Source organism: Chanos chanos, chromosome 2, assembly GCF_902362185.1.
Source record: "Chanos chanos chromosome 2, fChaCha1.1, whole genome shotgun sequence".
NCBI lineage: Eukaryota > Metazoa > Chordata > Actinopteri > Gonorynchiformes > Chanidae > Chanos > Chanos chanos.
Window position 1 is genome coordinate 11,752,424 of NC_044496.1, and position 26,029 is coordinate 11,778,452.

At 43.0% G+C, this 26,029-nt stretch overlaps 1 protein-coding gene across 1 annotated transcript in view; it reads right to left on the reverse strand.

The window, feature by feature from the left end:
- Positions 1-587: 587 nt before the first annotated feature.
- mtss1lb (MTSS I-BAR domain containing 2b) overlaps positions 588-26,029 on the reverse strand; it is a 50,375-nt gene continuing 24,933 nt past the window's right edge. The window contains exons 4-15 of the mRNA XM_030765004.1: positions 12,778-12,862; positions 11,684-11,775; positions 11,340-11,414; positions 9,577-9,585; positions 7,534-7,691; positions 6,988-7,095; positions 6,627-6,724; positions 4,863-5,079; positions 4,442-4,516; positions 2,914-3,093; positions 1,640-1,805; positions 588-1,405 (exon numbers count right to left, since the gene is read on the reverse strand). Of these exons, the coding sequence (XP_030620864.1) occupies positions 588-1,405; positions 1,640-1,805; positions 2,914-3,093; positions 4,442-4,516; positions 4,863-5,079; positions 6,627-6,724; positions 6,988-7,095; positions 7,534-7,691; positions 9,577-9,585; positions 11,340-11,414; positions 11,684-11,775; positions 12,778-12,862 (2,081 nt within the window). The remainder of the gene's footprint in view (positions 1,406-1,639; positions 1,806-2,913; positions 3,094-4,441; positions 4,517-4,862; positions 5,080-6,626; positions 6,725-6,987; positions 7,096-7,533; positions 7,692-9,576; positions 9,586-11,339; positions 11,415-11,683; positions 11,776-12,777; positions 12,863-26,029) is intronic.

Below are 26,029 nucleotides of genomic sequence, written 5' to 3' on the forward strand. Positions count from 1 at the left end.
AGACAAACACACAACATGGGCTTGGTTGTCACAGCTCCAGCCAACAGTGTGATGTCAGAAACCTGGGAAGTCAGAAGGGTGAGATAAGGGGTGATTCCCATAATCCTTTTCTTTCTGTTGTCTCTCTCTATTTGTTTGAAGTTTCCAGCACAGTTTGGTGAAGAGGGTCATCGCCTTGAGTTTGGAGGAACAGTGAAGCAGAGGATTATAGTTATATGGTGAGGGTGGGTTAGTGTCAATTCCTGGTCCCTCTCAGTCTCTCAACAGAGACAAAGTTCTCACAGACTCTCCCTCAGTGATGAGTGATGTTAATAAGACAAACATGCGTCCAGACACACAATCAGAGAGTTATAGTGGCCTGAGCCTGTTATTTCTCATTTTAACTCCATTTTTTTTCTTTGTTATCATTAATATTATATTTTGTTTATTTTATCTAACCACTTCTTTAAACATTTATTTATTCATTTATTTATTTTTAAATCCCCTCTTTCTTCAGAGGTTATTCTCTACAGAGTCTGCCAGCGTGTTTTTTTTGTTTTGTTTTGTTTTTTTTCCTTTTTCGGGCACCTTGGTTTTGTTTCAGTCCATCACAAAATCCGGGGCGCGGAGCGGTCATTGGAAATAGTCTTGCGCAGCCGTACCCCTCTGCGAATGGACACCAGCATGTCCTCGCCCTCTTGGGGTACGCCGGGGTCAGACTGTGGTCCGGGTCCAGGCGGAGGCTGGTCTGGCAAGGAGGGGAACGGGAACTGTCCCTCTCCGAGAGCGTGGGCGCTGGCCACCAGCTCTCCGATCTTCTCCACTAAACTGTGGCGGTTAGCCGCTATCTGCTGGTCCTCTTCTCCGTGCCCGTACACGCTCATCTCCAGGCCTGCGGCGCCTCCTGCTGACCAGGCGGTGTTTGGCAAACTCAGGCGTTTGGGAGAAGCCTTCACGTATTCCAACGCTCCTGGAGAGGCATCGTCTGCGACGTAAAACACGCACTCCTCACTTCCCACCCGTGCTGGAGGCCCTGGATACCCACCTGGCGAATCAGGCACGGTTGGGGTTTTGACAGGCACAATGGGCGGGCGAATGGGTATAGGCCCAGCGTTGGATAAGGTACGACGTACCCCTGGCTTGGTGGATGGGGTACGGCGAATAGTGGCAGTGCCAGGGGTGCCCACCCCTCCTCCTCCTCCACCACCCCCACCACCTCCACCTCCTCCACTGCCCCCCGGGGGTCCGCTCTGAGTGCCCCCGGCGCTGGGCAGCCCGGCAGTACTGGCAGGGCGTTTGGTTTGGATCATCCTGCGGTAATTTTGCGCAATGTTACTGTGCCGTGGGATGGTGTAGGATTTATCAAAGTCACCCTGACCATCCGTTTCTGTGTCACCATTCACCGAGTAGCAATCATAGTCTGAGCCTACTTAAAAGAGAGAGAGAGAGCCAGAGAGGAGGGGAGAGAGGCAAACATGAGTTAAGACTTAGAGTTGTGCTGCTGTGAGGATTTTCAGTGGTATGTATGGGTATTCTGTTTGTATGTGCGTACATGCTGTACGTGTATGATGGTATTATCCTGCGATAGAATAGTGTCCTCTGATCAGGATTGTGTTGTGGTCTGTGTGCGCGCGCGCATGCGTGCGTGTGCATGTGTTACCCTGTGATGGAATCGTATCCTCCGAGCAGGATGGTGTAGTGGTCTGTGTGCTGTATCCACTGGAGTACTGCAGAGAGTCTCTGCTGCTTTTTTGCTGCTCCATGCTAAGGCCACGAGTCAGGACCATGGCCAGGTCACTGGCAGCTGGAGACACCTCCTCACCATGCTGTAACACACACACACACACGCACACACACACACACACACTCATTAATGCTGATGCACCAGAGTAGCATGCACTAAATCATTCTCTCACTCTGATGAAGTTTAACAGCCTAAACTACAGATCAGCAGGGCTGGCACACACTCACAGTCCTGACATATCAGTAAACATGCATACCAACAGATCACAAACTATACAGCTTTGACTGTCATACAAACATTAAATCTAAATCTAAACCGAATGTTTACACCCATAATAAAACCGATATACAGTCAACACATACCCCAACTCAAATCATCATCTACATAGTCAACAAATACCCAAGACAAAATACAGTCTACCTACAGTGAACACATACCCTGGCCCCAAACCAGCACATATACAGTGAACACATACGTAGTCCATCATATAAACTGCACATCAGCATATACACCAGTCAGATACACAATCTACATACAGTCAACACATACTCCAACTGAAAACACCTTGTCCATAGAGTTAACACACACCCCGTCCCAAAATACCACCACCAAGTAGTCCAAATACTCACCCTAAAATACACACAACATAAATCATGCCAGAATTCTTTATACACAACAGATGAAGCGCTGTTATTTCCTCTCAACATTTCATTTGATTTCTCGATGTATTCACTCACACAGAACAATGATCTTTTTCATGAAACCGCACATTTTAAGCTAAGAGTCAGAGATCCTCATAGGAAAAACAACTATCCCCCGTCAGCTTATCTTACGCACAGTTAAGGCTCATTGTTTTCAGTCTTTACAGATCTACACCCCCCCCCCCCAGTCCAGATCTTTCAAAGATGGAAATATAATTTTTGAGTGGAATTTATGCTTTTCATGCACCAGAGAACACTGACATTTTGTGTGAGACTACCATTAGCCCTAGTGTTGTAAATGTGTCCCTTCACAAAGAAACTCATTAGACAAGATAAAATGAACTAAACTAAGGTCTGAGCTTGGGAGAAAAAGAAAAGCTGTTAAGAGTATGTCGAATTCACAGTCTGACTCCTCCCTGTGTATCACTGAGTAACTTGACTCTGACTAGGAGTCAATGTAACCTTTCTTGTTCCCTGAGCTACTGTTACCTTGGCAGCAATGGTTGCCGGGGTCATCCTGAGCCTCTGGAAGTCCTCAGGATGCATCCCAGCAGAGTATCCCTGTGATCCGTGAGAGGACTCAGACTCTCTCAGCCTATCCAAGGGCTCCTTTCGTCTCTGAAGCGTGTTAGCCAACGGCTGCTCGTGGGAACCTGCTTTGGACCAGTCCTGAAGAAGTGAGCGTGGTTATTGTGTGGCTAAATACAGTAACAGTGTGCCCTCCCTCTCTCGGGTGAGAGAGGATTCTTCCACTATCCAGCAGTTTGAGGATCCTTAAAGGGGGAATATGGTGAAGATCATATACATACTGTATATATATATATATATATGTTCCTCACCATATTCCCTTTTCATTCCAAAAGGAAAAAACGGGTACCACAGGTACCACCATCCTTCGCCTGCCCACATTTCACAAATCTCCACCGAGAGATTTGTAACAAGGGTCATTCAGCAACAGAAAAATGGTATTAAAGGTGTTAAACGGAGTAATAAAAGAAAGCAATGAAATGACGAATGAAGTTAAGCGGACGATGAAATTAAAAAGTGACACTTTTTTTTTTTTTTTGTAAATAAGGGTTAATTCAAGCAAATCAGGAAATATATTAGCAAATTAAACACACAAAACACACACACACACACACACATTTAGAAAGACAGAAAACTGCAAAGAAAAAGTGCAGATGGAAACAAACCTTCCAGCAAGGAACCTTTGATGTGGGAGAGGAATTGGTGGATCCAGGGGAGCGGATATAGGGTGGGGACGCAGGAAGGATGACAGAAAAAGGCCTGATGGTGCCAGTGTGAGAGAGTGCAGGGCGGAAGGTAGCGAAGGATGAGCCAAACTGCGGAACGGAGGAGAGATAAACCGATCAGAAGAAGATGAGGCCCTCCCGTCCCCTATTTTTTTGGAGCTGGGGAGGGGGGGGCTTTCAAAGTGGCTGCACCTTGGACCAAAATCACGCGCACGTCGAGAGCGACAGGAAGGGGTTAGAACAGCGTGAAGTAGTTGAGCAGAAGCCAGGTGACTTATGCTGAAACCCAGACACACAATCTGAAGGACATGATCGTCTTTTTTTTTCTCCGACGACCCATTCCAGGGTGCGTCTCAACACTATCAACGCAGACAACGCCGTACTATACCTGCTAGTCTCCAAGGACACGCACAAAAGACCAGTCAAACACAATACAAGACAAGGTTTCAAAAAGCACACACATTCACTCAGATTCCAGTAATGTAGCATGCATATAAACAGTCTTGTGATGATAACACCAGGAACAAGCCTGAATTATTCACTATAATGAATGACAATAATAATATTGTTGCGACCGACACTTTAGTACAATGCACCATACAACACATATCTACTTAAATAATGTAATGTTTGTGTGTGCTTGTAGGTATATGTCTGCATGGGTTCATATGTATATTAATATGTATCAGTTTGTTTGAGTGTGTGCATGCGCCTCCATGCATGCGTGTGTGTGCGTGTGTATGTGTGTGTGTGTGTGTGCTTACCGTGGTGGGAGAGCTGCACTCACTGACTGATTGGCAGGTCTCAGAAGCCTCAGAGGAGGCTGAGCTTGACGATTTCTACAGGGGTGAGAGAGGACCACGGACAAATTCCACAAGAGAGAGAAAGAAAATACAAAATAAATACAAACTTCCTTTTTAGGCAAAATATTTTTTATTTAAGTGGTTCACAAAATTAGTTTTGGGGGGGAAAAATGTTTTTAATCATTTTTCGACAAAAAGCCCTAGGCACGCCAATTTCAGAGAAACACTCTGGCAGCAGATGAGAAACGGGAAATAAACATGAAAAATAGGAAACTTTTTTTTGGTCCAAACTTTTTTGCCTCGGCTGTTGAGCATTTGATCTATCTGCAACGAAAAACATTGGGGGTAAAATTATTTTGTAAACCCTGGTGGGTGGATTTACCTGGCTGGTGATGTCAGAGGGCATGGGCGAGGGTGGTTTGGAATAGATATTGGCATCTTGTGAGATGAAGCCCGAGTCATGGGAAGAGACACTGCTGAGGCGGTGAGCGCCCCCCGGTGGTGGCTGGGCCAGACTGCGAGAGCGACAGGACACACCGGGTGAGTGTGTTTGTGAGCCACCAGACGAGTGAGATGCGCTACTGTGGGTGGTGTTGACACTGCTGTTGGGGAGTGGGGTGATGGAGAGGGGTGAGAGGGTGGGGTTTGACCAGGGGTGTGGTGGAGCAGAAAAAGGGTGGGAAGAATACACCATGTAGATGCGAAAAGATGAGCGTAAAGGAAGGAAGAACAAAAGAAAATCAGGAAAAGAGGAGGATATTTTCAAAGAAGGGGATTGGATGGATTGTGTCCAAGCAGATGAAGGAATAAAGATATTTATTATGTGAACAAAAGAGAAGGGAAAATTGGTGTGGAAATGGCAATAAGCAGGAGCAGGGATTGGTGGATAGTTCGATGGAGATATGAAAGGATGAGGAGTGACATTTTGAGTGTGGCAGAGTTTCCATGTTTCAAACGAGAGAAAATATAACCCCACATAAGAAAGGTGGATGATAAAGTGAAAAAAAAAAAGAATATTAGAGTGATGATTAAAAAATGAGCGAGATTTGCAGAGAGACAATCCCAAATACAGGTAGAGAGCAGATGTCACAACAAAGGAGGTAGAGAGGACATCGAACAGAGGAAGATTGGACCCAAAAATGAAATGAAAGACACCCAGGGATAGAGGGATTAGAAGAGGACAACAATGAGAAGGGTGGTTACAGGGGCAGGAGGGTTATACGTCAGGGTCGAGGATCAGGAGGAGACCACACAGAAGACAAAAAGTGGAAAGAGAGTGAGAATGTGCAACAGCTAAACACAGGGTGTGTGTTCAACTACTTGTCAACACTCAGGAACATAGAAACCTGCCTCCATGCTAAAGATGCTGACACATATGTACACACAAATATGTACAAACACACACACACACACACACACACACACACACACACACACACACACACACAGAGCATGCAAAACTGGACAGCATCCTCCCTTTAATAAGGAAACAAGTCAAACTCTTCTCACACAGATGATGAGATTTCCAGTCTTTCTGTCAGCATTTTGAATATAGCTGAATCAGTCCGTACTACGTAATGATGCAGAGATCTGAGCCTGAGTGTAATTATGAGTCTGTCTGAGTCTAATTATGAGTGATGTCTAGCATTACTGAGGTGTAAACGTCTGACAACTGTTTTAATCCTCAGAATAAAAAAAAAAGACATGCTGATCTTAATGATGTTGACTTTTTATCTCTCTCATAAACCATAGTATAAGAAAAAAAATCTGCTTATATTTTCTAAAATCAACAGCTGGTGAATGAATTGTACATAAGTTAAGACACATGGCTGTTGTCTAGTGTGTGAGTTGAGACTGAGGCAATGCAGTCTACTGAGCTGAGAATAGCTCTCTAATGTGGGGTTAGTCCACATATCATGTGTGTAAATAAATATGTTAAGGTACGTTATATTTATAAAAGTTAATCTGTATTATTGCAAATAGGTCAACACACACACACACACACACACACACACACAAACAGCCAGGGTCAATGATACAGCAGAAAGATATGGATTGCTTTTAGGAGCAAATACACTCAGCGCACACAGGGGAAACTGGTTATAGAACTGAAAAAATACAGACTGTATCTCTCTCTCTGTCTCACCTGCACATGCTGCTTTTCCTGGACCCAGAGCTGCTGGGAGAGGAGGGGGGAGTTTGATAGGACCAACTATAGTCTGAACCCTTCAGATCTTTAATTACCTGAGACACACACACACACACATCACACAAACACATCCAAATCATACATACAAACACGCAAACCAGCACAAATGAGCGTACAGACAGAGAGAGAGAGAGAGAGAGAGATCAGTGAAAAATGTTCAGCATAGCAATTTCACTGCACATACGAATCCATTTCATCACTAATTCATTTCCTGAAAAAGCAGCCTTGCACCTGCTATAGCTTGACTGTTGCGTGTATGTGTTTGTAAGTGAGAGTGTGTTTGTGTGTGTGTGTGTACCTGTTCGCTGGCTGGGGGCAGTTTGTGTGGGTCAGTGGTAAGTACAGTGAGGTCATCGATAATGGCCTGAAGATGAGTGATTTCTCCCAGCATGGCAATTTCTCCATTCTAATGAAGGACAGGAAAAAAAAACCCCCAAAAAAACAGAGTGCATATTTAATTTGTTTGGTATCGGTTTGTTTTGATTTACTGTTTACCTCACGCGTTGGTTATTTTATTATTCGGCCTTGTGAGCATTCATTGCATCATTCCACTCTCGCATAGTTTGTCTTTTGTATGAATACCGTGGAGGGAGGGAGAAGACACGGGTGACGTGCTTGCAATGCCCCTGGGTCAAAGTTGCTTTTGCTGAAGGATCAAACAGCTGCAGCAGGAATATAACACAGCTGCTACCCCATAATTACCCACGCATTCCTTAACCCCCCACTTCACAAGACTGCAACCAGCTACGCGCTCCATAGCTCTGACCCCTCCCATGCTACAACCCCTCTCTCACACTCTCTCTTTCTTTGTCTCTCTCTCTCTCTCTCTCTCTGTCTCCCTCACCACGACAGGCTGTAGGAAGCTGATGAATGTGCAGAAACGTCCTCTCTCCTCCACTAGAGCGCGCCGAACCGCCTGTTTCTCCGTCTCCTCCATCAGCAGATACATATCATTAACATCTTGCATTGCACTGTCCAACTGAGGCTGCAGGTCTCCACGACCTGGAGAGAGAGAGAGAGAGAGAGAGAGAGAGAGAGAGAGAGACAGACAGAGAGACAGAGAGATCGAAAGACCAGGAGGCAATAAGAGAAGGAGGGTATGAAAGTGGCAGAGGGCAAATGGAGAAGAGAAGAGAAGAGAAGAGAAGAGAAGAGAAGAGAAGAGAAGAGAAGAGAAGAGAAGAGAAGAGAAGGTAACCAGCACATTGTGGCAGGTGTTACCCATGATGTGTGAAAATATACAGGTCACGTGATCAAGTGAGTGAAAACAGGACAGAAAAGAATAATACAAAACAGCGAGATGAAGAAAGGAGAGGAGAGAAAAGAAAAAAAAAACAATCAAAATATAATCTATATTCATTTTACTGTGAAAATCCCATAACCTTCCCACGAAAGAAACACAGAAACAGTCAGACACTAAACAGAACAGTCTAGTCTAACGTCTACATAAGTAATGGAAGATTAACACAAATGGACACTACTCAGGCCAACAACTACACAATCGTCTCTGTAAAACCAAATGAAATGCTGTCTCGCAATGTTGCTGTGTTAACTCATGCAAACAGTAATGTTAGAAGTTTTCAGTATTTTAAATAAAGACACAGTGTTTATCCATAGCATTCATTATCTCAGGCAGCAAGCATGTTGGAATAGTAAAACATGCAGTGACCAAGAGTGGATGTGTTGACAGAAAAAAAAAGCAATCTACAGGTTGAAGGAAAGGCTAACGAATTTTTTAAAAAATATATATTTCCAGTGTTGTTAACTGTGTATCAACAAGCAGTTTCATATATTCCCCTTGTTTCCAGCTATAAGAATGCTGATCATAAGAAATTTGAAAACCAGCTATCATAGCCCGTGGAGGTCATCACACTTCAGTCTGTTGGGGTATTTTAAAGTGAAAATTGAGGTTAAATGTTAAAAATTGTTGGCCTTTTCCTTTCAAATGAGTCACTGGGATTCAGATGGCAGTCTTTATTCCAGCAATTATCTGACCATTCTCAAAGCTCAGAGGTCACGTTGTTTCCTACTGTCACAACTCTTTCGTAAAACCTCAATTATCCATTCACTGGAGAGACCAAATGATACAAAAATGTCTCAAAATTGTAATATATCAGATAATTTTCTTAATTTTGTAATTGTATACAAACCATATTTTCAATGCATTATATTTAACAGATTAGAATAATTTGTTTGTCATTCAAATTTGCATAGCATGTTGGACACATACAGCATTACTGGGTTGATGTCTAAAACAGAGCAGACCCATGTCTAAGTCAGTGGTACTGAGGTTAAATTTACTAATAATTTACTGAATAATCATTGGTTCAATACACAGGATGTCACTAAACTATTGATTATTCTCTTCATCACTTGAACAATACTGTTTCATTTCTAATACTTATTGGCAAAAGTGGCTTGATTGTAAAGGGAAAAAGTCCAATAAACAGAGTTCAGTAACTGAATATGACAGCTCTCTACTGACCTTGTGACCTCGGCAAAGGGTACTAAACCCAACATGACCTCTGACCTAAGGCAGTACTCCAAACAAGAGCATCATCCAGTTGAACAAATGAAAGTGTGTGTGTGTGTGTGTGTGTGTGTGTGTAGGACACCTGAGGAAACATCTGCTCTTTTTTAAACCACTAGGCTGTTGTCCTTGCCTTGCACATAAACATAGATTCCTATGAATATTTGGTATGACTTTTGTATGTTCAATATATGGAAGTTTCTAGTTTGTTCCGGGGAGGGAGGTGTGCGCACCGACTAGTGGAAACTGAGGAGGTGAAAGCGGAGTACAGAGTTCATGGCCATGCAGAAGGATGAAGAGAGACTCTAAGAAAGAGAGAGAAACAGAACATGGCAGGAGAGCCAACATTATACTTACCCTGAAGTTCTATAAGGAGAGAGAGGGAGAGAGAGAGAGAGAATGAAGAGAAGGGGGGAGAGAGTAAAGGGAGAGAGAGAGAGAGAAGGGGGAAATACAGAATGACAGGAAGAGGGCATAAAGCACAGAGTGGGGTGAATAAAAAGGGAGAAAATGGGAGAAAGAGAGGGGAGGGAGAGAAAGAGACAGAGAGAGAGAGAGCTTTGTGTTAAGGTTAGTATAAGGAAGCAATCACAGCTCAGTTCACAGCCAAACTGCCTCAGGACTGTTAGAGCCAAATATGCTGCAGCAACCAAAACATAACCAAACCACAACCAAAATGAAACCAGTGAGCCAGCCCATGAAGCATAAACCCACACACACCCTCATCACATCTAACATGTGACGTCACATTGTGCCTGGGCTCCATTCGACATCCTCATGGAATTTTGTGTTTAAAATTTCCAAATGACTGTATCTTCTGTATTTCTACAGCAATAACATGCTGTCTATCCCTAACAGTTATTACAATCAAGTGTGCATATCTACATTAGGGAACAGACTTGTTTATATCACCACTCAACCATTTATTCATGAGTAAAATGTACATTTAATGTAAAATTCAAGAACAGTTTGATAAATCTCTCATACTCTTTCTCTCACAACTCACAGACAGAATAGGTCATATAGTCAATAACCTGAAATGCATTCTTTAAAGACGAGACTGTCATCAGAACATTCGCAGTAAGAATAAACCTTTGAATATTTCGACTCTTTGTATGGATTGATGAAAACCTTTAGTGTTGAAAGAGGTTACACATACTGTGTTGTACTACATGTTCGTATTGTACGGTTAACAGCCACACTGGCTGCAGTGGAGAAGAAATAACTTCAGTGCATGACTGTTCTGAAGCCAAGTGTTGTCATGTAAAAGGCATCTTTTCCTTTAATGCTGAAGTCTTCCTAGTAACATCCTGGCCCCTCAACCTCCACTGAAGAGCAGACTTTATTGGCTGCTGAGAAAAAGAGGCAGTGACCCACAAACAGCTTGAGCATTGCAGTTTCTCCTTTTGAACACAAGGGGGAGGCACTGTGTCATGACAAGATGTTCAGTCATCTAAATGAAACGTGGTCGGCCAAAGACCTGCCCCCTCCCCCTTAGTGTCTCTCTGTGTGTGTGTGTGTGTGTGTGTGTGTGCGTGCCTGTGTGTCTCCTCTTTTCTCCTATGGTCTCCATGGCTTTGAGAGGATGAGACACCCATGACTACAGGGACTGTGCTGTCAGTCACGGATTATTTTTTGCCAGCGAAATGCTACAGTCCATATACCCCCTCTGTCAATCAAATGTCATGCCTCTATTTTGAGTGTGCATGGGTATGTGTGGTACTTTTCACACATTTAACACATTCACAGGAAATTGTACCTTTAGCAGATGACCTTCACTGATTGCACCTTGGTTACACGTCCTCCAGTGTCTGCGTGTGTGTGTGTGTGTGTGTGTCTGAGCACGTGCCACCACAAGGAAATGTTATGTAATACAGGACACAGTTTTTTTTTGTTTTTTTTACCTGTAGTCATGGAAACTGCTCCAAATGCTGTTAATAGGGTTAATCTGATGATCTTTTTTTTTTTTTTTACTGATTTCTGGCAAGACAATTCCCAACCTCTCCTAACATGAACACATCTTTAATCATCTTCAAAATGCAAAACCGACTTCAAATTAAAGTCTTTTGGATATCACAGCAGAGAAGGAGGTTGTGTGTGTGTGTGTGTGTGTTTTTTACCTTTCCGGGCTTTTTTCTGTAATTTCATTGTGTCTGATGATTTCTTCTTGATCTCTTGGCGAGAGCGTTTGTATTCTGCAACATGGGAAAAGTATAGGGAGTAAAACCCCTCTCCGTACCAATCTGAGTTTGACAAGGTAATCATGAGTCCATACCACATACATCTGCTCTCAGTTATTTTGGAATCCTGCTGTTAAATTATAATTTAATCAATAATCTAAAGCAGAATGAGTAAATAACCTGTTAAGATGGCAACAGCTCCAATCGTGGTTTTTATAAAACCTTTATTAAAATGTAAATTTTCCAAATGAAATGGCAGCTTCCAGGAGAAGCAGCCAAGTCACCTTTGGCATGGTCCTTGTCCAACTGGTTGGCTGTTTTTTTCCAGTCTTCAATCCGGTCCTGAAGAGGGGTTATCAGGCTCTCCATCAAAGCACTGTGTGTGCGTGTGTGTGAGTGAGTATGACAGAGAGAGAGAGAGAGAGAGAGAGAGAGAGAGAGAGAGAAAGAGAGAAAAGAATGAATATCAGACGGTCCGTCATGTTTTTTTTTTTTTTCGAACCACCAAGAATTCATAAACTGAATCTGTCTCTTGTGTGTTCTAACCTCCATCATCATTTTCCTCTGTGTGTAATTTTAGGGTATTTCTCTGTGTCATAAAACCATTATGGAGCAATTAAACTGGCAACTCAACCCTCATCATCACAAAGAAGAATAAGACACTATTATAGCAGACCCATCTCATTCCTCTTTCTGCCCTCAAACACACAGCCCAAAGCTTTAACCAAGATCCTCTGCCTTGTTTTTTGTTTATTTATTTATTTGTTTTGTTTGTTTTTGGTTTTTTTTTATATTTTGTCTGCTCTGTTTTCCTTCTTGGCCTTTCACTGCTGTGTGTGTGATACACGCCCAAAATAAGCAGTGGATCCATCCTGCAGGTCCAGGTTACACTCTCTTACATCACTTATGTTTGGAGCTGTGTGCTTGCAAAGCCTTGTGCCTATGATTTTCACAGATTAAACCTGTGATAGACAGGCAAACACAACGCTATAACTGACTATGTTATATAAATGCTGCATTCCATCTAAGAAAACCAAAACTGTCTTAATGTTTCGGATTTTTTTTTTTTTTTTTGCACCGTTAACCATTGCTCAGGAGAAATGGAGACACAAATACTTCTGCAACAGTTCAATCAAATGAACTTAATTAATCTGAACTTAAATCTGATCATTAGTCAGAGTTGAGCCTTGACAAGGTCAGCTGATTACGTAAGAGATATGAGAGTTTAGTGTTTGTTGTTTTGACCCCTTGGTCAAGGTTAAAGGATCTTTGAGTATGGTTTACATTTGCTCAGAGTCCAAATAAACACACGGCACTTGAAGTAAACTGATGACAGTATGTGGCCTGGGGAGCGAACGTTGGAAAAGTGGAAACGTACTTTGTGAAATGGCGAAGTTTGGCCTCGATGCTACGATGCCTCATGCACATTCGGGTCAGTGCCGATCCTATGTCTCTGGTGGCACCTGGAAAACACACGAAAGAACAATGTGTTAAATTTGTCCCAAAAACGTTAAACTGCAGTTCCTGCCTTGGGCAAGACACTGAAATGTGTACAGGGAACCAGAGATGTAGCAGTGCATAAACAACCATGAAACACTAGTAGGCAAACTTTTAGCACAACTAACGCTTTAAGATCTGCAAGTAGTATCAAATGGACCAAAAAGACCCTTTGTTCAGCCCCTGGATTCAGTCAAATGTTTACTGTTCACTCAGACCGGCCCTTTAAAGTGCAGCACACGGCTCAGTCCAGCTCAACGTGTCTGTGTGTGTGCAAAATCTGTGTTAAACTTCTGTCTATTTTTAGCAATGAGCAAGGGGATAGTTTGGAAAAATCTGACCCCTGTATTTGGAGCAGGTAACGTTTCCCTCTTCCATAGAAGGTAGCCGCTACGCTATTGTTTTGGTCTTTGTGTTTATATGAGAATCTCAGTTGTTGAACTGAGTGAAGAACGGAGGGAAAACTCTCAATCTGTTATTCTACGCTGTTAACAGGGTCTTACAATAACATCATTAATGTGCATTACAGGCCCACTGATGAAAGAGAGAGGAGAGAGAGAGAAAGAGAGAGAGAGAGAGAGAGAGAGAGAAAGAAAGAGAGAGAGAGAGAGAGAGAGAGAGAGAGAGAGAGAGAGGCTCAAGAACAGCCTCTCTTTCTTTTCTTCGTTCAGCTGAACAAGAAGACGTCTGTCAAGGCCTTATTAACAGGATGACAATATCATAATATGGTCACCTAATTCATGGTGTCAGCCATTCATTTTTCACCCACCAATCATTCAAAATGTCACTGGGACATTACTGAGTTCCTTCAATTAACACGCAGCAAGAGCACATAGACAGAGGAAGCAGGAGACAGAGAGAGGATAGAGCACTCCTTTTCCAACAGGGGGCGATATAGAGACATATAACCCGTTTCCCCTCCACAATGAACCAGAATTTAGGGTCAACACCCAGACTAGACCCAACACAAGCTGAGCACAGATTTTCCCAAGGCCAAACAAGGTCCTGTGATCCATTCAGATAAAGCCCAGTTTTTCTAATCTTGGCTCTTCTGGGTTAATCTAGACCAGCCCAAGGTCATTCAGGCACACTGTTACCTCCTGGTCTAATTGTTTTTGCATGCCTGTAAAAATGACCCTCGGCATTACCTGTCTATTCTCTTATTCTTCAAAACCATAACTTTTGGAACAGGAGAAATTGTCTCAGCGTGAACACTCTGAAATCTCAATCGGAGTCCAGAAGCCACAGACAGATTTAAAAAGGTAAAACTAAATGAATCAGTGCACATAAGAACAGAGAGAAACTAAACCAAGCATTGCGTTACTGCAATATCTTTATAGAACAATTGACGTAAATGAATGACAAACAAACTGACAACCTATTAAGCGATGTTTTGACATTTTGGCGATGTTAAAGACGCAAAGATGACCTGAGTCCTCTATGAGTGAACATTCACACATGAACACATTGCACTTATTCATTACTACAGCCGATTCTGGTGCATGTAATTGAGAGCTGTGTCACATGACCTTCCTCTGGCGATATCACATTCAGAGCGAAACCAATCACATAACAGCTAGTGACGTGCTAAAGCTAACCACAGAATCATGCTACGGGGGGAGAGAAAAATGCCATTCTTATGAGTCTGTGCAGAAAAAAAAAGCCCCAAAAAAAAGAAGAAAAATCAGAGGAGAATACAGATACACGACAGCAATGCACAGATAATAGAATTAAATTCAAATTTAAAGGCTGCTTGAACATCACAGTCATTTTTCTTTTAGGAGTGAGAGGCTAATGATTTATGCGAACGCTTTCCTGGAAGGATATCAATGCTGCAAACCATTTTATATGGACACATAAACTACACACTCAAACTGAAGCATAGAAGTACAGCCTACACGCCTGCAGAGAGCTTCTACTGGAATACAGACAGAAAGTCCATTCATAATTAACACATTCCTGCCTCCTGCCTTCTGTTTTACCTAGCAACCATTCATTAACACACACGCATACAAACACACACTCCTCCTCGCTTTAAAACCCTGTCTAATGACATGCAACTGTAACAGAGAGACACAGAGCTCTGTATGTCTGTGCGTATATGCGTGCATGTGTGTGTGCGTGCGCGCGTGTGTGTATGAGTTTAATGGCGTGTTCCTGTTTGCCATTATTGACTATTAATGACTTCCTCTCAATCCAGACAACATCCGCCAAACAAACATCTTGAGAAAAAGAGGGATGACTTAAAACCATACAACTAACTCACTCATTCACTCTCTCTCTCTCTCTCTCTCTCTCTCTCTATGTGAAGGAGGGTAACATACAAAAAACGGGCCAAGTACCAGGGTTCGAATTACGGGGGGGGATTGGGGGGGTCTGACCCCCCCCTAATTAAGACTTAGACCCCCCTCCCAAAAGAGGGAGGGGTCTAAGACCTCCCTCCCTGGTTGTCATTGTATAATTCAATCTCTGCCAAGTACAACACACACACCTCATCCAACAGACACACACCCTACATCCACACCTCTGTGTAAGTGTGCCAAGTTCACGGCTGTCAAACTGACTGGGTAGAACTGAATTTGATAACCACTGAAATATATTCATTTCCTGTCATTCAAATTAAGATGATATATCCTACTGTGATCAATTCTCTTAAAATTCAAATCAATAAACTGAACTCATTTTCAAAATTCTGACATGCGCACAACCAGAAGGAGTGTGAAAGAGTCCAGCCCTGTAAAATGAGTGTGTGTGTGTGTGTGTGTGTCTTCACAGTCTGCTGTAGCCTCCATCTGTTCAAAGCAGCCCATGTTTACTTTCAACATCACTGCTAAACCCCTAAATACGTAAGACAAATTGATTTTTTCATGACATTTACTGACCAAAGAGAGGATGAGAGAGGAACAGAGCATGAGAGAAAAAGAGAGCAATAGTGCCAGAGGTACAGAAACATGAGAAATTATGGGTGACAATGTGGTGATCTATTGTCTTCTGTTATCACTATGTTCCCATCTGTCTCTCTCTCTCTCTCTCTCTCTCTCTGTCGGAGTATGGAATTAGTTTTTTTTAACTATATATATATATACACACACACACACACACACACACACACACACGCATTCATTTCTTCCTCTCACTTTGTTTTTTCCTCTGCTTTGGTACGGTTTCCAAGACATCAGCACTTGCATTTCCTGGAGATAAGAGCCTGACGCAGACAAGAAAACACACACGTTCTCACACTCTCGCATTTGCGTACACACACAAACACACACACACGCACACATAAGAAAACACACATACGTCCATGAGCCAGGATCTGCCACTTGAAGTGAGAATAAAGCAGTCTACAGCCCTATGATAGTAGCACCAACTATAAATGGTTGTAGTACCATCTGTATAGGTCTGGATCATCCAGAAAGTTGCTTGAGCGCTTGAGAGAACAACCTTTTGTTTAGATGTAAAAGCAGGGACAATGTAGCTGCAGAAAGCAGATGTGACTGTAGTTGGGAGTTCAGATGCACCTGTAGCTATAGGGTAGGCATAATAGTGGTCCAGCAGCTAAGCACTTGCACTGGGGCACACTTACATACATGCACACACACACGCACACACACACACACGCACACACACACAGAGAAAATGGCACCACCATCATTCACTAATGAATCAAGATACAAGGTAGGCAGTGACTATGTTCACAGGGGCAAGGTACTCCTCCAGAAGACAGCATTGAGAGTGCTGCTGATTCTCTCTCTCTCTCTCTCCCTCTTTCTCTCTCTCTTTTTCTTCCTCTCTGTCTCTCTACTTCTCTCTAGGGTAAGGAGGGGACTGCCCCATTGGGACATCCCTCTATTCTCTCTCCTCCCTCACTCTGCCTTTCCTGCCATTGCTGGATTTCCTGTTACACCCAACCTGCCAGGGTGGAGTGTGTGTGGTCTGTGCCAGCATGCCCAAATAATAATGCCCATAACAATCATTTACCAAGCCAGAATTCTTCCACTAACAGAGTCCACAACTTTATCATCAGAACTTTAGCCTTGTCATAAAACAATTCTTTCATTATAGCTTGGCAATACCTATTATTAAAATCACTATTTATATATTTTGGTTAGTTTTAAATTATTGATTCAAATTGTCTGTTTATTCTTTGTGGGTTTTTTTCTTTTGCAATTAAACAGCAAGTGATTAAAGACTCATGGGTGACGTTCTTTCCATTTTACTGATGACCGCTCTTTGTGGCAGTGACTTGGTAGTTCACAGGTGAGTGAACACAAACTAGTTACCTTCCCTGTACGGCTAAACGTTGGCTAGATCAGAGCCAGGCTGTTAGCCTTTTTTATAGTAGGTGATCCCTTTTGACCTGGAAAATGAAGACTTGACTACTGCTTGCAAAGCTATCACTTGGATGCATGTCCGGATGTCAATACATGCTGGTTTGTAGTTTGATGCTGGCACAGGAAGCAGTTCAACAGCAGTAATCTCTTATTTACATGACAAATGCTTTACATGTGTGTATGTCTATGCGTGTGTATGTTTGTGTGTGCGTGTGTGTGTGTGTGTATGTGTGTGCGCATGTTTTCACTGGCTTTCACTTGTTTCCTGGGAAACAGAGATGGAGGTAGAGAGAGAGGGAAGAGTGGTTCCTTTTCTCCACTCCCGGACAGAGAGAGCTCTGTGCGCACACATACACACACACACACACACACACACATACACACACACAACCCCACACACGGAAATTACTCAAGGCTCTCACAGACTGAAAGGTAAGCCGGTTGTCATGACAGTGCAGAATGTTGGGTGGGGTGGGTAGCGCTGTTGCTAGGTACTCTGGGAAAGAGGATTCTCTGTCAGCCAAAGGATGGTCTCTGTATGGATCTGCTCAGTTTCACAGTTTCATGAACACACACACACACACACACACACACACACACACACGTAAAAAACAAATCATACAAATCTGAACTATTCCCTCCATTTTAATATCTATTTTTCTCTCTCCGTCATAAGACCTGTGTGTGATGAGCTTATGCTGCCTCATGACTGTGTGTGTGGTCACTGAGGATGAATGAGTGTGACTGAGACAACATTTACCCTGTGGACCAAACCATCATCACACACCGCAAATCTGACTTTTTTCAACCTTTCACATCAACGTGCCTGTGCATCATAGTGCTGATTGTAAATCAGAAGGAACTCTAGTGGATTTGGATTTTGATGCAAATGCAGAGGCATCAGACTGCACTGCACATCCTAATATGCTCCTATGGGACAGGACCTGCTGTGAAAACAGCCGCTTATGGGAACAGAGCGTGGATGTAACTGATACAAGAGAAACAAAGCCATTGATATCCTGGAGTTGAGTTACAGTTTGCTTTCCTGTCGGGGAAAAGCCTTATTTTACCACTGAAGTTTTATACAACTGTCTCACTGCGGAACAAGAACCAGAGCTTGCTTTACCGTAATCTTAGCCTGGCCACGACAGCAAAGTCAGTGAGATACAGCAGCTTGATAAAGTGACTCCATGTGTCTTTGCCCTGTCATCCCAACGGCGTAAGACAAAATCAGAACAGGTTTTCATGGGTGGCAAAGAGCGATACTGAGAGACCGTGAAAGCAGACACACACACACACGCACGCACAGAAAAATAGCATGTGTCACCAAGCACTCAATATGAAAGATAAAAACAGGTCAGACAAGCTGGGCACACACACAAATATAACTTGCTGTAGATGTATAAACACACATACACACACACACACACACACACACACACACACATATATACGCAGAAAAATGGGTTCTTCACTTGACATACCAATCTGCCCCAATCACAACTGCAAATGATCATCACAAACTCAACAAGTATCATAACCAGAGGACATGTTTCTTTCACGACACACATATGGACCAGTAAAACCGGCAGTATTTGACAGTAACTCAGCTTCTCTTTCCCAGAAATCATTTCATGTTCATAACAAACCCCAACAAGACAATTTCATCAGAGCCTACATAATGGGAAATGGAATTCAAAACATTCCTTCTGACCTGGAGCATCAGAACATTTACCAGAAGTCTAAATGGATCTGACCGACACAGGGATATTATTGAGAGAGGGAGTTTGTTTAGGACACAGAGGCCAGGAGGCCAGTTTGGGAAGTGTGTGGGCATGTGCATGTGTGTGTGTATGTGTGTGTGTGTGTGTGTGTGTGCACGTGTATTTGTAGTGTGTGTCTGGTAGAGAGAATCCAGAGGGAGGGAGGGGCGTGAGGGGTGCACTCATCTGAATAAGGGGCTCTCTCTTTTCATCCAGCGAGGCAGAAAAAAAGGGGGACACACAACCCGTCGCCCTCAAACAAACCCAATCACTCAGATCAAGAGAGAGGGAGAGAACAAGGGAGAGAGTGGGAGAGAGAAGGAAGGAGAGAGAGAGAGATAGAGATAGGGAAAGAGAGGGGTCTTTCTACACCCACATCTAGCCCTTCATTCCCTGAGAATATCAATGAGCCTCTTTACGATTTTCTGCACAGTAATGACACCATCCCTACTTCCTCTCTCTCTCTCTTTCTCTCTCTCTCTCTCTCTCTCTCTCTGTTTTCTTAACGCCTCTGGCTCTGTGGACTTCCCACCAGTGCATCACCATGGCAACAAAATGAAATCCTGAAATCTGCTGAGGGATTTGTGTCCGCCCCCTCCCACATGTACATATATACATGCATATCCACACACAGACACATACACACACACACACACACAAATAAACACACACACACACACACACGCACACGCACAAAGATCATTTGGTAAAGACATATCAACACAGACCAGTTCAAAAAAAAGTGTCAGCTATGGATGCACAGTGTGACATTAATACAAAGCAGAATTTTCCCACATCGAGAGGGGACAACCACATCCTGTTTTTCCATACTCCCTACTCTTCATCAGAATCATATATACACATACTCACACGCCGCTTATCGAAATGGGCATGTGTCTGAGGATAGAGTGAGAAAAAGAGAGAGTGAGAGAGAGAGAGAGAGAGAGAGAGAGAGAGAGCTCTGCTCCTAATTATCCCTCAAGCTTCTCTCGGGGGTAAGGGGAGTTTTAATAGTGCTATTTTATGAGCTACGTTCCTGCTGGGAGACAGAATTACAGAGCTGCTGTGGGACCCATACACACATACGTTTGACAAAACCACACAAGTCTGCTGGTGTACAGCATCACAGAATGCATAACAGAGCTGCCTGTATGTGTCAGCTCAGCACAATTCATGTGAATGTACGTGTAAATATATACACAAAACATGCATGTAAATATATGTACATATGTGTGTTAACGGCTAATGATGGCTACTGCATCTAATAATCTAAGCATGCAGTTATGCTCATAATCATATTCATCACAGTATAGCTCCTCATCCACCATTCATTACAACCTGTGATTTAATATCTCTCTGAGTCTGTCTGTGTGTGTGTATGTGTGTGTGTGTGTGTGTGTGTGTGTGCATGGACTGGCCTAGTTCTCATGGTCCACTATACCTCTGAGAGGCCCTGCAGGCTCTATAAAGCCCCAGCTCACGCTTTTCTCAAGTCACTGAGCATCCAGAGAGCCATGCCAACAACGACTCTACCCACACACACACACACACACACACACACACAGCCCTGCTCTCCAAGCTAGTCACAGCAGACACACATGTATAAAAACCATCAGCATCATCTTTATCTTCCTCCCTGCAGTCTGTGCACTGTCACAATGATCTGACACTGCACTCGTGACAAGCCATCTTACTGTCTCTGAAACGGCAAAGTACAGAGAGACACAGCATGACTTTATAACAAAAAACACAGCCTATAATTGCATTTCTGCAGCAAAACACAGAAGAAAGAAAGGAGAAAGATAACATTATTGCAGAGTGTGTGTGTGTGTGTGTGTGTGTGTGTGAGAGAGGGGGGGGGGGGGAGAAAGAAAGAGAGAGAGAACCCGTAAATGAAACAGAATAATTTATGTGGTTTATGATTCTCATTTCAGTATGTATTCGCATGTCTCATTCCTCTCCCTCAGCCTCCAAAAGATGTCTTCAGGATCCCCACAGACACACACACACACACACACACACACACACTATAAAACTGAATTTTAGAATTTACATTATCAACACTGAGCAGAGAAATCGTTATTAGGAGAGCACTCAAACTCACCACCCTGCAACACGTCACACTGCAGGTACTGAAATGTATAAGATAACTCTGAGATAAATGCTATTAGGTGAGCACTCTGCTGTGCAACACGCCAGACTGCAGGTACTGAAATGTGTAAGATAACTCTGAGATGTACTCTGGGAAATCAACACTTGCAAATTCACAGTCGGTATGTAAAACACACAGTTGGACAGGCTGGAATCGGGCAAAATGGAATGGGTTGTGTGGCATGAAACACGGTCAAAGAACCTCTTGACGTCCCTTAACTGCAACTATAATTCAACTCTGGTCCTAACATACTCCACCTGCAACACATGCAGAGAGAGCTTGAACAAATGACCACATAAATCAACACACTCAGTGAACTGCCTTTTTAGCTTCTGTAGGGAATAACTCAACAAGACATCAAAGAGGTGGTTAAACAAGAGAACTAGCAATTTATATTTATGTGCAAAAAGCCAATCAAAAACATACAACGTAAACTGTTATCAGTGAATGTCACCTTCTCAGAGCCTCTCACTGAACACGGTTTATACAAAAAGCTTTTGGGAGAGCACACGTCCATGTCACCTTCAAACTGTATAGTGTAAACACACACGCATACTTTACACACACACACACACACACACACACACACACACACACACACACAGAGCCTCAGTCACCTGCTGCTCTTGTAACCATGGACTTGCTCATAGCTCACCACAACATGGATTAAGACTGTTTTAATCATAAACACAAAACCTTCTCTTTAACATAAATAAAGGGTTTCTCTGAGTGCAGTGGAACCAAATCTATAAGTCAGGGAGCAAGTAGCAGAGCGCAAGGCAGGTCTAATACTTATAGCCAAACCCAATTTACACAGTTCATGAAAAAGAGCAGATCCTAGCTCAAATGTGTATGCCTCTGTGTGTTACAAGGCTCTAGATGTGTGTTCTTTGCTGACTCAGACTGTCACCTTCCATTAGCGTTGCAGGACCCATTCAACCAGTGAACCCACAATCACACTCTGAGGTCACAATCAGGTCACTAAAGATCTTTGCGCACGCCCGCGTACTGTTGCCATGGAGACAGGGGGAACAAAGTGAAGGAAATCGGAGTTGCATTGGGCATACCCAGGTACTTATCAAGGATATTAAAAACAATGGTGCTTCGGATTGCTCTGGATAATGTCTGTTCTCTTTGTGTGTATGTTTAGTGATCTGTTCCTGCTGGAGCATGTAACTAATACTGACATAAGCAGAACACACACACACACACACAAACACACTCATGCACACAGAAAGAATACACACCCCACCGACTACAGACTCAACATTACAAAGACCGACTGCTCTCAACTAGTTCTTCAAAACACAACACCCCAAAAATACACTCTTGGATACGTATAACTGGAAAACACACACTGATCCAACTCAAACAGAAAAACAAAAAAAAGTCCAGAAGATTGCTGAGGTAATACGTCTTTAACCGAATACAATCAAATGTGATGTAGTGATAGCATAGTGGTGTGGATTAGTGTGGGCGGTTTACACTTAGCGACATTTGGTTTGGAGTCTAACTAGAGGCAGTTGGAGCTGAGTTCATTTTAGAAGCCTTCATCTCCACAGACATAATGAAGAGAGGGAGCCATGGGCCTTGTTGATTGAACAGAATGACTAACATGAAGGAAATAGGCAGACCAGAGAGCTCTGAAGGGTTATCTGATGTATCTTCTCCATCAGCCTAACCAAATAAATAAATATTCAAACTGGTAGTCTCAACTAGTGACATTCAAGCTTAGATTCTTGATTCCTGCTACAGATCTAGCATTAAAAAAACATGTATACGAACAGTAAACAGTATATTTCCTATTTTGATCTAGAGGGATTCCAATCCACAAGATTAGTTTCTTAAAGGTCTGACTGTAGAATATACGACCAAACTCTCCAACCCGGGCAGTCAAAGTGTAAGGAGTCATGAATTCTGAGATGGGGGAAAGATAGAGAGAGAAACAGTGGCCTGACAACTAGACCATAAACGCTGCCTGTGGGGAAAACAGTTTAATCACGACTGCTTTTAACTGTAAACACATATTTACTGTGTTACCATCTTAATTAGACATATTAAAACGTAAAGAAAGACCACTGTTTTGCAGTGCAGACCCACCACATTTACTCACCTTATCTAGAGGCCACTGATTTAATGCTGATTTGTGTGGCTATGCTAATGTAATATGAAAGAGCGGTTTGACCTCTGAGTGGAAGAGGGAAGATTACCCACCAATCAGCACAGCTGTTGCTCACTGCGGTGGGATAACAGAGGAACACTGAAATCAGCTGGGTCTGTAACCATGGCAATGTCTGGGATTGATTAGCAAGCAGTTACACGACTCTCCGGAGGCCAAAGTGAGAGAGACAGAGAGAGAGAGAGAGAGAGAGAGAGAGAGAGGGATAAAGAGAGAAGAAAAGCAAAAGATATTTAGTCTGAAAGGAAGTTCCTGCCAAAGGGATAGCACTGAAACTAAAAATAAACTCAAATGCCACTGCCCATACCCAATCACAAGAAACAGAAAGAGAGAAAGACGAGAAGAGAGAGAGAGAGACGGGAGAGAGAGAGAGAGAGAGAGAGAGAGAGAATTTTCCCCCAAACAGCCATTATATGTGACTAAGAACCTGGGCCTCTCTCCCTCTCTCTCTCTCTCTCTCTCTCTCTCTCTCTCTCTCTCTCTCTCTCTATCTATCTATCTCTCACTGTGTGCTTCAACCTACTCTCCCTCTTCATGCTTCTCTTGTTCTCCCTCTCCCTCCCTTCTTCCTTCCTCTCTCTCTCCCTCTCTCTCTCAGATGGTTGCCACAGTATTTATGGAAACATGCTGACTTCATGACTGGACTGCTGGAGGGGGTGTCTGTACAGTGGGCTGCAAAAACAGCACACACACTCACACACAAGACATGAGCTCACTGTTAAATTGTGAGGCTTAACAATGCTGTTGTGTTGGCTGGAATGTTTCATACTTAAAAAGTCATTTTTTTTTCTCACTAATTCATTAGGGTGAGACTTTTCTTTTGAGTGGTCTTTGAAGTGTTTATTCAGTGTTAGCTAAGCATATCATAACTACTTCCAAGCACTCTCACGCAATCTGAAACATGGACAAAATTCAAGAGTACAGGCAAAAGTTCAATTTGTTTCTGCTCTTCTCTTCTCTTCTCTTCTCTTTTCTTCTCTTCTCTTCTCTTCTCTTCTCTTCTCTTCCTCAACCAAGTGTTGATATCATGTAAAAGACAGATTTGTGGTCATCATACATATTATGACCTATGGGAGACACTCTTTTAACTGCTGAATTCTACAAGTGTTTGAGAGTGTGTGCATTCATGTGTGTGTCTAAGCAAGAGACAGAGGGAGAGAGAGAAAGCGAAAGGGGAGCATGTAACTGTAGCTAACTCACTCTGTACACACACAAAAGGACACTCTGAATTTAAGCACAGGGAAGGTCAGAGTAGCACCAAAGGGCCAGGGAACATAAATCCTTTTTCAGCTTTACACCACGTGTGGGCTAGAAATCAGCTATAACACACACACACACACACACACACACACACACACTATTAGTGATACTGAAGTTGTATTGGCTCCAGTTCTTTCAGGGCTGGTATGAGTTGAGGTCAGATCAGATTCACTGGCTGTGTTAAAGCTGTATTTAGCTGATATGGTTTCCTCTACCAGAGAGGGAGAGGGAACGAGACGTGTGTACACAGCACACAGTCACAGTCAAAGTATTTCACTCACCTCTTAAGTTACACTATCCTGCAACAAGAATCCAGTACACACATACACACACACATATGGTCCTCACACACAATCTCAATGTTTGTATTATGGCCAGTGAGTGCGGGAACTCCTGCAGAGTGGGGAATGAGCAATGGGATGAGTAATGACCAGTACAACCATTAAAGTAAAAGAAAACATTAAGGCTTAGAGAAAGAACGTGATGGCTATAAGCTGGTAATACGACCTGCCTCACTTCAGCATTCCTCAACTGCCAGGCTCTGCTTGTACAGTGTTACTCAAAGCAGGTGAGGCTGAGTTTTGTCCAGTTCTGGGTGAAAACATCAGTAAAATGACAGGAAAACTGAAGCTAAGCTGTTATTCTTTGTGGTTGTGATCTGTTCCCCAGAGGAACACAGTCATATTCACTAATGTATTCTGTCAAGACGAATAGTTTTGGTGTTACTGTTGTGAAGTGACACATTAGTGAAAAATGCCTTTGATAGAAGGAGAAACAAACAGGCGATTAAGTTGTGGAAGTCTAGTTTCCTGCATGGGGCACTGACAGACTTTCAGCTCAAGAGTTTTTTTTTTTGTTTTTTTTTTTCAAAGAGGCAGAAAATACTGATAGTGAGAAGCGAAGAAAGAGAGAAAACGGAACAGAATTCTAATTTCGAGAAAGAGAGATGGTGAGGAGAAAGACAAAAGAAGAATGTGTGAGAAAGAAAGAGGGAAAGAGAGATCGAGAGAAAAAGTACGGAAAAGTCTGTTTGTAACCAGTAAAGAAGTGAAAGTGCTGACTGCCAGGGAGCTGAGTTTGTGTTGGCAGTCAAGAGGTCACAGGGGTCAGGCCTACAGTGACAATACAAACACATAAACACACACACAAACACACACACACACACACACAAACACATACAGATGGAGGCACAACATCTCACCCCACCCCCAGAATCTGCAAACTCGTATGGCTCCTGCTTCCTTTTTCTGCTAATAATGGGAGAGGAAAAAGAGAGAGAGAGGGAGAGAGAGAGAGAGAGAGGGTGGGGCACAAAAAGAAGGCCACTAAAGGGTAGTCTGTCCTTGGTTCCCTGTCATTTGCCCGTTGCATGAGGAATTCTGGTTCATACCTCTTAACGTTGTTATCTTTTTAAAGAGTCTTGTTTTCTGTGATAATGGTCATGA